The sequence below is a fragment of the Carcharhinus amblyrhynchos genome, chromosome 17 (genome assembly GCF_965287045.1).
Source record: "Carcharhinus amblyrhynchos chromosome 17, sCarAmb.v2.hapA, whole genome shotgun sequence".
Lineage (NCBI taxonomy): Eukaryota > Metazoa > Chordata > Chondrichthyes > Carcharhiniformes > Carcharhinidae > Carcharhinus > Carcharhinus amblyrhynchos.
The window spans coordinates 34,836,316-34,850,327 of record NC_137340.1 but is presented as its reverse complement, the minus strand read 5'-3'; the positions used below and the strand labels follow the sequence as shown (position 1 = coordinate 34,850,327).

Sequence of the window (14,012 nt, the reverse complement as noted above, 5' to 3'; positions counted from 1 at the left end):
AGGTCACATACCAACCGACTCAAGAACAGCTTCCTCCCTGCACCCTTCAGACTTTTGAATGGACCTACCTTGCATTAAGCTGATCTTTCTCTACACCCTAGCTGTGACTGTAACACTACATTCTGCACTCTCTCGTTTCCTTCTGTATGAATGGTATGCTTTGTCTGTATTGCATGCAAGAAATAATACTTTTCACTGTATGTTAATATGTGTGACAATAATAAATCAGATCAAATCAAATCAAATAGAAGGATATAGTAAGAATAAGGGCAGAATTTTTTTTACTTTAGGTGGGGCATCACGATTGGCAAGGGTTTGGAGGGCCAAAGAGTCTGTTCCTGTTCTGTACTTTTCTTTGTTCTTTGATCTAATAAAAACCACCATCAGATTCAGTGGGTCAAACGCTGCTTTCGCCACCCAAAATCAGACTGTTGACTTCTGAGACACTTCTGCCCTAAGTATATGGTAACATTATGGATAGTAGTTTGGACTCTTGCTATAGACTCATCTGGTAAATTGTTGCAAATAGTAAAGTGTTGTAATGATAAATGCAAGTGTGAAATTAAGTTCTGTATGGTGCAACACGAGGAGAATAAATGAAAAAACAATCATTGCACTTCAGTTTATTAAAAATATAATGTGCAACATTTTTCAACCTTTCAATAATGAACATGAAGTAAAGTGTGATCCTTTATTTCATCTCCTCCTCTGTCTTACGAAAATTGAAACTTTTAGTATCTTACTTTTAGAATTATTGTCACTAATTACCAGCTGAAATGATATCATGAAATACTTCTCCATTTATAAACAATGTTTTCTTTACAAAGGATTCTTTGTGAGATACGCTACACCTTTAACATGTCAAAGTAATATTCTTTCAAACAACGATGATACAGGTGAAGTAATACAACCTGTGGGTATTTTACTTGAGAATTATTTAAGTCCTTTGTACAGAATTGTGTTGTTGACTTATTTAGTTTCATTTCCATGTGGAAAAATTAGTCACTGGTATATTTTTTCATGAACCCAGTCATGGAATGTAGTGACCCGGGCATAGACACCAGGTTTATTTTTCATTCCACAGCGATCGCCCCAGCTCACTACTCCGTAGATGTAGTGAAGTCCTTCTTTCACACAAGTCAGTGGTCCTCCAGAATCACCCTGTGGCAAAATGAACGGCAGAGAGTTAATTTGTTGCTTCTGTTTCTTCCGATTGCCCTCCTCCCTGTGCTGCTGGTGCCTCCTCTGACTGTAGCTGGAATGCAGTTCTTGAGGAGCCTAAAGCACCCCTTGGCAGCATAGTGACATAGTGGTTAGTACTGCTGCCTCACAGCACTAGAGAGCCGGGCTTGATTCCTGGCTTGGGTTGCTGTCTGTGTGGAGTCTGCATGCTTTCCCTGTTTTTACGTGGGTTTCCTTCAGTGCTCTCGTTTCCTCCCACAGTTTGAAAGACGTGCTGGTTAGGTGCATTGACCTGAACAGACGCCGGAGTGTGGCGACTAGGGGAATTTCACAGTAATTTCATTGCCGTATTAATGTAAGCCTTATTTGTGACTAATAAATAAATAAACTTTATTTCATTATCTTGCTCAAATGGCCACATATCTTGCATTTGCTTCGAAAGTGAGGGTCGACAATTACTTGAATGCGAACGTGAATGCTGGAAACTGTTCCTCCCTTGTCCACAAACAGACATCAGCGGATATTTGGAATGTGACCAGGACGAATTCTCTCCCCTGTCCAAGCCTGCGCTTACCGAGGCTAACTGCACACCTCAGCAGGAGAGGAGGTGATGGCCAAGTGGTATTATTGCTAGACTATTAATCCAGAAACTCAGCTGATGTCCTGGCGACCTGGGTTCGTAATCCCACCACAGCAGATGGTGGAATTTGAATTCAATAAAAAATATCTGGAATTAAGAATCTACTGATGACCATAAAACCTTTGTCGATTGTCGGAAAAATGCATCTGGTTCACCAATGTCCTTTAGACAAAGAAACCTGAAATTTTAACAAGGCCTGGCCTACATGTGACTCCATAGTTACTGTGGTTGACTCTCAACTGCCCCCAGGCAACTGGGGTTGGGCAATAAATGTTGGCCAACCAGCAACACCCATGTTCCATGAAAGAATAAAAAAGAAGCTGTTGCTTGGCCTGAATCCAGTTGACTCGCTACAGAACTGGGATCTATACATCCTGTAACCTTCTGCTCAGCATAGCTTCCTACAACACTATGGGCCCGGTTTTACCATTTTGATTCTAAGTGCTGAATCTGGGCACAATTCAGATCCGACTTGGAAACCTGTTCGCAGGCACCCCCACGCGCACTTAGCCTGAAATAAAACTTGCGGTTCTGAAACGCACTGTGGGCGAGGCTTATTGCGGTGAAATGATTGGAGCTCTGAACTGCGCATGCGCAGTGAGTAGAAAAAAATTGAAAAATGCACCCCTGTCACATCGCTGCTGGGCTGCAAAAAGTGGATAAAATGGCCCAGGATCAAAAACAGAAGCGATGGCTCCACCCCCACAACAAAAATGTCCCCCTTATCCACCCACCACCCCCGTGACCCAGACTGATTGCAACCCTCTGTCCCCTTTGTCACCCCACCGATCAGCCGCAGCGAGCGGGAGCGGACCCTACTACCCCTCCCTCTACCCTCCATCTCCCCCCCCTCCCCCAACCAGACAACAATCTGGCCTCCTTCTGCCCTCACCCTCCCCCACCAGAGAATGATTGGGCCCCCGTCCCCTCCTCCCCCCAATCAGAAAATGATCGGGCCTCCCTTCTCCTGCCCCCCCCTCCACCACCAGAGAATGATCTAGCCTCCCTTTCCCCCCACCTCACCAGAGAATGATTGGGCCCACCTCTCCCCTCTCTGCCTCCCTGCCCCCGCATCCCCCCACCACCGATCTGAGTCAGAGAGTTACTGGAAGTTGTGAACTTAGCTCTTCAGAGGTTCGAGCGCCCGAAACAGACCTTTTCCGAGCATGTCTGTTTCGCGCCAAATCTGGACAGGTGAATGTGATGGTAAAGCTCAGTGACTATCACTGATTGCTGTGCACACACATGGATTTGGGCCAGTGTCTGTGGGAGTTTGCACGTTCTCCCTGTGCTTGCGTGGGTTTTCTCCGGGTGCCCCGGTTTCCTCCCACACTCCAAAGATGTGCTATTAGGCTGATTGGATGTAATAAATTGTCCCTAAATTAGTTTCCCTCAGTGTGGATTGCCATAAAAACAATAGATAGGGGTCATGGGTGGAGGGGGGGGTGCTGGTAATATTAAAATGGCGGTGCGGGCTCGTTGGGCCGAAGGGCCTGTTTCCCGGGCTGTTTTTTGTTCTTTGTTCTAAAGAAGGAAATGCTGGTAAAGTTGGGCGGGCAGCTCATTAATTCAATTTAAATGCGCGCAAGTGAATTTAATTCACTGTTGCCCTCATTTCGGGCACGATTCGGATTACAGCCATTTTCGGGCCTTGGTAAAGTGGGCAGCTGCGCATACGCGGGAGCGGATTAAGTTAATCATCTCACGACCGATGTTACCAAGTTTTCGCATCCTAAAGTGGGCGCTATGCAATGGTAAAACCAGGCCCTATGTGATACTGAGATGAGAAAGAAAACTAAGACGTTCACAAAAAGTGCAGCGTATTAACTAAAAACTGGCAATGCACAGCAGAGTTGTGCATTCAGGGCAGTAACGTGGCACAGTGGTTAAAACCGCTGCCTCACAGCACTAAGGACCCGGGTTCAATTCCTGGCTTGGGTCACTGTCTGTCGGAGTTTGCATGTTCTTCCTGTCTTTGTGTGGGTTTCCTCCGACTGCTCTGGTTTTTCTCTTACAGTCCAAAGATGTGCTGGTTAGGTGGATTGGCCGTGCTGAATTTCCCCTTAGTGTCAGAGGGACTTATTAGGGTAAATGCCTGTGATTATTGAGGTAGGATTTGGGTAAGATTGTGGTTGGTACAGACTCGATGGGCCGAATGGCATCTTTCTGTACTGTAGGGATTCTATGATTCTATGATTGATTCTCAGTAGACAGAGTCTGAATATGAAATTAAAAGCATGTCTAAAATCAGGGCCTCTATTCTGCGACTGGATTTCTCTTCTGACACTGTCAACTTAATCTGTTTCAGAGCTGGGCCTATGACGTTTATAAGTACGTCCAAATGTTCATAGTTGCATGATCCATATATAAACTTCAACAGCAGAGGTTCAATGGGCAGATCCAAACGAATGGTTCCACTGAGGCAACTCCCAGGACACATGGGGCAGACAGTGAGAGCAAAAGCTGTGTTCAACCTGGTACTGGAGGTTAATATGCCAATTCCTGGCTGGGGTCACTGTGTGGAGTTTGCCTGTTCTCCCCATGTCTGCGTGGGTTTCCTCCAGGTGCTCCGGTTTCCTCCCACAGTCTGAAAGACGCGCTGGTTAGGTGCATTGGCCATGCTAAATTCTCCCTCAGTGTACCCAAACAGGCGCTGGAGTGTGGCGACTAAGGGATTTTACACAGTAACTTCATTGCAATGTTAATGTAAGCCTATTTGTGACTATAATAAAACATAAACTAAAGAGGATGGTATGGTGGCACAGTGGTTAGCACTGCTGCCTCACAGCGCCAGGGACCCTGGTTTGATTCCAGTCTCGGGTCACTGTCTGTGCGGAGATTGCACATTCTCCCTTCGTCCATGTGGGTTTCCTCCGGATGCTCTGGTTTCCCCCCACAGTCCAAAGATGTGCAGGTTAAGATGATAGGCCAAGTTAAAATTGCCCCTTAATGTCCCAATGTGTGTAGGTTAGCGGGGGGATTAGCAGGGTAAGAACATGGGGTTACAGGGATGGGGCCTGGATGGGATTGTTGTCGGTGCAGGCTCGATGGGCCGAGTAGCCTCCTTCTGCACTGTAGTGTTTACATGATTCTGAGTAGATGTGTGCTGCTGTAAGTGGTTTGAACAGTAGGTTTGGGGAATGAGAAAGGGCCGTGCAGAAGATGAACTGATAAATGATGCTAAAAATTCGAACTGGAGGAAATGTGACCAGACTGAAGGCGCAAGGTGAGGGGGAGAAGGTAAAACTGTTTAATATAACCGGTGGAACGTACGCAGCCTGGTGGCTTAGTCTAGAAGTTAACTTGCATCTAACAGTCAAACAGATTTATTTAACAAGGAATCAAATAAATAAGAAAAGGGGTCATACAGAAAGCACCTAGGGGGAGAGAGTATTAGAAAGTATAAGTAAAGGAGAAACATAAATCACAGAGTCCAGCCTGAAGCACTCAAAAATGTTTCACAACAATGCTGGTAGCAGAAGGTAGGTCAGGGGGCAGATGGGTCCATTAAGAGATAAATTGGGTAAAACTATTACAGATGATTAGGATATGGGAAACATACTGGATGGATTTTTCACGTCAATTTTCACAAATGAGTACTGTAGGCAAATTCCAATCAGAGTGAATGGGGCTCAGTGAGTTAGCAGAAAAAAAAGTGACACTGAAATTGGAAGAATTAAATATCCATAAAGCCCCTGGGAGGAATAGAATATATCCTGGAATCTTCGAGGAATTAAAAGCAGAAATTAGCGATGCTTGGGTCAATACTTTACAGAGGTCTCCAGTTGTTGGACAACTGGAAAATGTGGTACATTCTAGTTCCAATATTCAGGAAAAGAGGTTATGTACAAACCTGGGTCCCATTTTCATTCCATCATCAGGACAGTAACACAGTGAGAAAGACAGTTACTTCCCTAATCCCTCTGGAACCTGGGTTACTATCGTGTCAGAGCCTAAGCTCCAGTTGGAAACAGGCAAGAGACAGGTATTGCCCTACGCTGATGCATTTATAATTGTGCAAAGAAATCAGAATAAAACTATTGTTTCATTACCAAGGATTCCCATATGACTTACATTAAATAGGCCTTGGAAATTAAAAATTGAAATTGAAAATAGGTCTTGTATTAAATAGGCCTTGGAGGTGTATAAGATTTTGATGGGTATAGATAGAGTGAATGCAAGCAGGCTTTTTCCACTGAGGCTGGGGGAGAAAAAAACCAGAGGGCATGGGTTAAGGGTGAAAGGAGAAAAGTTTAAAGGGAATATTATGAGGGGCTTCTTCATGCAGAGAGTGGTGGGAGTGTGGAATGAGCTGCCGGATAAAGTGGCAAATGCCACTTTTAACATTTAAGAAAAACTTGGACAGGTTCATGGATGAGAGGGGTGTGGAGGGATATGGTTCAAATGCAGGTCAGTGGGACTAGGCAAAAAATGGTTTAGCACAGACAAGAAGGTCCAAAAGGCCTGTTTCTGAGCTGTAATTTTCTATGGTTCTATGGTTGTATGGAAATGCAGGAAAGCCATTACAGCATTTGCACATATCAGTCTCTACCAGTACAACAAGAGACGTGACATTGAATTCAGTGAACAGAGTGAAAGCAGTGACATTCATCAGGGGCTGGGAACACAAATAAGGCTGTTCATCTACAGAATGTGATCAGAGTGTCTGAACACTGTGGCTGCTAGGACAGCCCAGTGGCTGGGAACTCTATGGTGATTAACTCACCTCCTGACTCAGCAAAGTCTGTCCACCATCCACAAAGTACAAGTCAGGAATGTAATGGAACACTCTTCACATCCCTGGGTGAGTGCAGCTCCAATAACACTCAAGGAGCTCAACACCACCTGGGACAAGGTATCCCATCTTTACTGTTGCTGGCACAAAATTCTGGAACAACCTTCCCTCACAGTACTGTTGGTGTTTCTACAACACATGGACTGCAGTGAAGGTCTTGACAAAAATCGGATCACTATCGAATCATAGAATCCCTACAGTGCAAAAGGAAGCCATTTGGCCCATCGAGTCTGGAGCGACAACAATTCTACCCAGGCCCTATCCCCGTAATCCCATCTATTCACCCTATTAGTCCCTTAGGCCATGCAAGTTAGCATGGTCAATCAACCTAACCCACACATTTTTGGACTATGGGAGGAAACCGGAGCACCCAGAGGAAAGCCACACAGACACGAAGAGAATGTGCAAGCTCCACACAGACAGTGACCCAAGGCTGGAATTGAACCCGGTCCCTGGTAGAAGTGCTAACCACTGTGCCATGGTGGCTTTCTTTTCAAGCCCATTTAGGGATAGGCAACAACTATTGGTCTAGCCAGCAATACTCGCATTTCATGAAATGCTGAGAATGCACAAAATTTGCAGTGCCTTCTGTTTTATGGTGTACCAGACTGTGCCCTCAGGTGGTGAGCAATAACTTTGCAGATTGTCATTTTCTACAAACTTGGCAAAGTTGCTTTTTGTATTTGATTTGAGGATTTGGGTAATTGAAAATGAAGGAATGGCAGTGAGGTGGAGAAATTGGTCCCTGTCATGTCCATTTGGACTCATCTGATGAAGGAGCAGTGCTCCGAAAACTCGTGATTTCAAATAAACCTGTTGGACTTTCACTTGGTGTTGTAAGACCTCTCACTGTGCTCACCCCAGTCCAACACCGGCCTCCCCACAACATATCCACTTTTGGAAGTGGAATTTCAGATCATAGAATCATAGAATCCCTACAGTGCAGAAGGAGGCCATTCGGCCCAACAAGCCTACACCAACCACAAGCCCACCCAGGCCCTAATCCTGTAACCCCCAGGCATTTATCTAGATAGTCCCCTGACACCTAGGAGCAATTTAGCATGGCCAATCCACCTAACCTGCACATCTTTGGACTGTGGGAGGAAACCGGAGCACCGGGAGGAAACCCATGCAGACATGGGAAGAATGTGCAAACTCCACACAGACAGTGACCCAAGTGGAAATCGAACCCACTTCCTGGTACTGTGAGGCAGCAGTGCTAACCACATTGCCCTCATGGGATGATGGCATGGATTTCACCACAAAGAATATATATTCTTAAATCATTAGAAGTACTTGAGAGCAGTCACGTCAGGCATTAAATAGGAGACTAACCTGACAAGAATCCACTCCTCCCTGTTCTAAATTTCCCGCACAAATCATGGTGGCATCAATGATGCCATTGTAAGCCGATCCTTTATTGCAAGCTCGGTCAGAGATTAGTTTAACAGATGCATCCAATAAATATGTTGAACCGTTTCCTGAAAAGAACAAAAATGCATGAGTTTTGAGTTTTAGTGTATAAGTTTAACATTTTTTCATTTTTTTTTGATATATGGAATGAACATGATGGATTTGATAACCTCCTTCAGTTGTACCCCATCCTGAAATGTAACACTCTGAGTTGAGGGGTAAAGTAACATCTGGCAAACATGCTGTTCTGACGTATTTGGTTTCCTGGCTGCACTGCCCTCCAACGTTTTTCAATTTCATTAAGGCTGAAAGATAAGCATCAAGTCAGTTTAGGATTTCCATAAGTAATCTTGGGCTATTTGTAATGTGAGTAAAATACAACACACAGCAAGCAGCTCCAAACCAGAATGCCACTGTTGAAAGTTTAATGCTGAAACAGGCAAAACCATTTTAAAAAATATGAAATCAAAGCAGATTCAGGAAAAGTGATTCTGTGCATATTATGAAAGTGGAGAATCATTTAGTGAACCTGGCACTTCCTGACATGAAGTTTGCTTTCTGAGATAAGTATACTGTGTGCTCAGTTGCTTTTAGGATTGGAAACATTGAGTAAGTATAGACCTAACTCTCAAAGCTTTGCATCAGGATCATAAATTTGTAAGGCTGCTCCTTATCTGTTCAAAGAATATGAACATGCACACATGGATAACCAGTGTGGCTTTACCCATGGAGTTGGCATTGCATAAAGAGGTGGTGGAGCAGGGGAAGAAATCTGATTCTTTTTAGAATCATAGAATAGAATCCCTACAGTGTCAAAGGAGGTCATTATGGAGTCTGCACCAATTACAATCCCACCCAGGCCCTATTCCTGTGACCCCACATATATGCCCTGCCAATCCCCTAACACTCGGGTCAATTTATTATGGTCAATCAACCTAATCTTTAGACTGAGGGAGGAAACCAGAGCACCCGGAGGAAACCCATACAGACACAGAGACAATGTGCAACCTCCACACAGACAATGGCCTGAGGTCAGAATTGAACCCAGGTCTCTGGCACTGTGAGGCAGCAGTGCTAACCACTGTTCCACAGTGCCGCCTGCAGCACTTCTGACCAAAATGGAATTGAGTAACGTCAATGATTTTAGCTTGCATCCCATAACTGATAGACTGGAAAGCAAATAGTTTCCTCACCAATGTCATTGCGCAAATAAAGATCTGTTTCTTCATAGTCTGGATGCACAAAAACTTGCTGAACATCGAACTTCTGTTCATGTAATTCTGTTTGATCTATATTGTGTTTCCCGAGAAGTATTTGATAATGCTGGGCTTCTGTGCTACAAGTTATTGGAGTGGTAAAAATAATTAGATCCTGATAGAAAGTCAGTGCACAAACTAAATTCCATTATACAGACATTTGCATAACAACCCATGGAAAATCAAATCGATTTATACAGGCAGATAATGAACAAAACCTCATCTTAGCTAGCAGAAAGGATAATTTCAAAACAAAAATACAACTGAAATGTGAAACAATAATTCAAATCTTACTCTGATTATCTGCTTTCCACATTCTCTTTGCTACATCTTCTGGTCTATATTCTCAATTTCATTCTGCTTTGTTCTTTACTTTACCACTAACAGGATGCCGCCGTCAAGCCATAAAGAGGCTTAGCCTACCACATAAATGAATAATATAATACATAAATTTCAGTGCCAGTGCAATGCCAGGTATATTAGTCATGTTCCTCAAAAACTGGTAGATTGTACTAAACAACACATTCCTTTGGCTATTTGCAACAGGCAGAGTTCTGATTGTATCCAATAAGCCCATGCTTGCAAAATTCAGAACACAACGCATAACATTAGATGTGCTTCCACAGTTGGACAATACTTGCTAAACAATCCGTTTTTGTAAAAAAATACACTAACAACCAATTTAAGATTATCAGTTGATTGACTCGAAATGTGCTTCACTTATAATTGCTAGAAGAAGCGTACATTCTCAGAATTCTGTCCTCTGCAGGCAAAAGGAACATGACCAGGCATTTTCCCTATTTCGAATTAAACAAAAATATTGGGGTCAAAAGTCCCTTGGTGTGTTCTTCATGGCAAAAACTCAACCAATCAGAGATCACCTGCCAATCAATCAGCACCCTTTTTACATGCAGGATAAATTGTTGCTCCCTTTGAAATTTAGCATTCTAGCATCTATCCTGATGTGTGCAAAATAGAAAGCTTCAACAGCATGTCTCTTTTTTCAGCAACATATCAAAGCACACTTCATTCACTAGTTGGAATAAACTCACGTATGGCCTGATTCAAACCCTAGCAATGTTGAATCAGCAAAGAAAGAACTAAGACTAATATCAGAAAAAACTCTGGAAAATTTTTCCCTTTCCTATGACAATCAAGTGAATTCCAGGAATCCATAAGCCAGCCAGTGGTTGGGAATTTCCAGCCTCGCTACGGCTGGCCTGCCGCGAAGGAAGCAATGGACCAGTCAAAAGTCTGGGACTGGAAGATCCCACGCAGTATATTGCATCTGCTGGCTTTAAGAATGATTGCCCATGATTTAATATGGCCTGAGAAATTGGTCAATGCCTGTTCCCAGAAACATAAAGTTGTCAACTGGCTGTTGCTTTAAAATTATATCTCATGAAAAACTAAAAAAAAGTCAACTAACTTTTGGCTGGTTTGCTGTAGTAGGTGCCGCCCTGACGGGGCTGGAAAACCCTGGCCAGAGAGCAGGACCATGTCAGCACACAAACCTGATACAGGTGGAGTACACAAATTGAATGAGCCCGTCCAATCTTGTTTAAGAGCATTGGCCACAAATGGTCAGAAAGTTTACTCTTATTCCAAGCCTGGCTTGTTAATGTTGAAAACCCTAATTTGAAATCAAAGTCCTTTGAGTTTTTTTAACATAAATACCTCCGCAAATGAAATAATGGATCAGTCTAGGATTAAACTTCTGTTGAAGATTTCCTCTTCTTGTTAGACAGCTTCAACAGAATTGACTTCCTGCACCTGACATGGACCTTCTTATTGACTGGCGACTTTAAGGGTAGTTAGAAAGGCTCAACAACCTACCATGATCATCCAACCATTCATTCAGAATTGTTGTTGGTTTTGCTAACAAGAAGGTAAAATCTGAAAAGACTTATCTCTAGAAAGGATTGTCTTCCTAATTTCCTGAAAGTGTCCAACAAAGCATTTTATCCATGCATTTGTATTCAAAAATAATATTGATTTTTTTATGGTTATCCACAATCCATATTATACACCAACAGATTCAAGCTACTATTCCCCAGCAACTCCAGATTGAACGAATGCATTTATTATTTGTTCCTAAGGACATACCTTGCATCCAAACAGTGTGCTGCAGTAAGAACCCAACAGGGTGCAATCAAGGTCCCGCCACATTGATGCCCTGCCCCATAAACACTTATTGGAACTTTTAGTTGCACAGATGCCTGCCAAGGGTGCCTGCCACGAACTGTCTTTGCCCCACCATAGATGCGACTTAAGTTTCGACGTAAGCTTACTTCTCCGCAGGTTGCGAAAGTCATAGGGAGCACAGGTTGTGTTACAATGTCAGGTTCTACTGTAGTTTCTACATGAAACACAAAATTCTTCCAGTTACTGTCAAAGGGGTTTTGTTCTAATATTGTACCGTTGAGCTACATATGCTGAAAAAAATTACAAATTGAAATACACTTCTGTCTCAGAAACATCTCAAAGTCCATCACCCAAGCAAATCATTATTAGAATGTTGGGGGCAAGATGTGATTCATTTCCTGGACAATTGGCTGAAGCCATGCAATAAATTAGGGTACTCAAAATGAAGGTGTTAAACTCAAAAATACTTGGGTGGAATTTTACCGTCCTGTCCACCATGGGAATTGTAGTAGGCGAGACATGGATCATGCAAAGGTCTGTTGAACTTTGGCAGGATTTTCTGATCTTGGGATGAGTGTGGCTGGAAAACCCCGCCATTCGAGTTCCTTCCCCCACAATCTTTTACATTAGTTCTTGACTCAATTTGCCTAAGTGAGAAGGCTCATAACACTAGGTAAAGTCTAACAGGTTTATTTGGGATCATGAGTTTTCTTAGCGTTGCTCCTTCACGATGTAGCTTGTGATTCCGAATAAACTTGTTGGACTTTAACCTGGTGTTGTGAGATTATGCTCACTCCAGTCCAATGCTGGCATCCACACCCAATTTGCCTAAAACATGCCTCACCCAAAGAACTGGCCACTTCTCTCCGGGTAATAACCGACATCAGTTCAGGAAGGTTCTCAAACTGCATTCATTTTCTAAAGCACACAGACACCGGTCGGTACATTTTAAAAGGTTTTTCACATCATAAAATATTTTACTTATTAAGACATTGGTTAGTGCAGACCAATGATGCTTGCAAAAGCTTCAGTATTGCCCATTTCAAATTATTTCTAGTGATTATAAATCGGGTTAGTCATAAATGGGCCAGGATCTCTTTTGGTGATTAATCTATTTTCAGCTGCATTAATAAAATTGCACCACATTCTCACTCTTATGCACATTGATGAAAACTTCTAATGGAAATTAGTAGATGCCATGTTCTGTTATGTTGTGTGAAAGTAATAGCACATGGGCAATTTTACATTTGTGATTATACATTTCGTCTGAGCCTAACCAGCATGAGAACAAATTCTGACTATGTCCAAAGCAGAAGTTCCATGGATCATGTCTAATTTTGGTGTTGTACTTCACAGAGGATGTTGAGGCCACAAGGAGGTTGTACAAGAGATGTACTAATGTGATGCCAGAAATAAGAGATTATGCCAGATTCTCTGAACTTCCATGCCATGCCGTTGCTGCCAGCGAGAGTGGGGACTTAGGTGCTTGGCTAAATCTCCATTCACTGCAGCGGGACTGGAGAAGCCTAGCTGCGTGTAAGGTCAGAGAATCCGCAAAATACTGTGGATGCTGGGATCTGAAACAAAAACAGAAAAGGCTGGAAAATCTCAGCAGATCTGACAGCATCTGTGGAGAGAGAGAATAAAGCCAATGTTTCCAGTCAGGGTCATCTGTCAGACCTGATAAGATTTTTCAGCATTTAACGTTTCGGCACAGTTGATATTTGTTACAAACAGGGAGCAAAGAGAAATTGAGATTCTTTTCATTAAAGCAGAGAATGTTAAGAGGGTTGTTTTAAGTTTATTAGTGTCACAAGGAGGCTTACATCAAAACTGCAATGAAGTGATTGTGAAAATCCCCTAGTTGCCACGCTCTGGTACCTGTTTGGGTACACTGAGGAAGAATTTAGCACGGCCAATTGCACCTAACCAGCATGTCTTCCAGACTGGGAGGAAAACAGAGCACCCAGAGGAAACCCATGCAGGCATGGGGAGAATGTGCAAACTCTGCACAGAGAGTGATCCAAGCTGAGAATCAAACCCTGGTCCCTGGTGCTGTGAGGCTGCAGTGCTAACCACTGTGCCACCACGCCGGTCGTTTAAGGCATTTGAACCAAAGCTGATGAGGGATAAAAGGCTGCCATTCCTAACTTTTCAAGTAAAACCATCAGTACTCTAATGTTGGCTGGTAAAAATTCTGAGCTTCGCATGGATGGAAATACTGTACAGTGAGGAATCACAACCAACTTTATTGTCTATCAATGTGAAAGGAGTAGACGAAAAAGATGTGGAAAACTGCCAGATTCCAGTTCAGCTCCAAATTCTGCACCACCTCCAAAGTTATTCTGTAAAACCGCTTTTCCCATCACTGGAATTTTGGAGCCAATTCGATTATCATTTCTCAACATAAACACCAGCTAACACAGGCTGTGAAATTAGATACTTTCTGTCACAGTCTTTATTTGCCCTAGGACTCCTGTCTGACATAAAAATTAAGCATAATTTAAATCAGAAACCTTATCTGAGAAAAAGTTTTCAAAATTCAGGACATGTTTGTGTTCAAGTCAATGGAGAAACAAAG

General features: G+C 43.0%; 1 protein-coding gene across 1 annotated transcript in view; it reads right to left on the bottom strand.

The window, feature by feature from the left end:
* Nucleotides 1–689: 689 nt before the first annotated feature.
* The window catches only part of LOC145354578 (factor VII-activating protease-like), a 52,925-nt gene continuing 39,602 nt past the window's right edge, over nucleotides 690–14,012 (bottom strand). The window contains exons 8-12 of the mRNA XM_080206043.1: nucleotides 11,393–11,645; nucleotides 9,224–9,366; nucleotides 8,201–8,335; nucleotides 7,953–8,098; nucleotides 690–1,161 (exon numbers count right to left, since the gene is read on the bottom strand). Coding sequence (XP_080062169.1) covers nucleotides 1,003–1,161; nucleotides 7,953–8,098; nucleotides 8,201–8,335; nucleotides 9,224–9,366; nucleotides 11,393–11,645 — 836 coding nt within the window. The 3' untranslated portion in view covers nucleotides 690–1,002. The remainder of the gene's footprint in view (nucleotides 1,162–7,952; nucleotides 8,099–8,200; nucleotides 8,336–9,223; nucleotides 9,367–11,392; nucleotides 11,646–14,012) is intronic.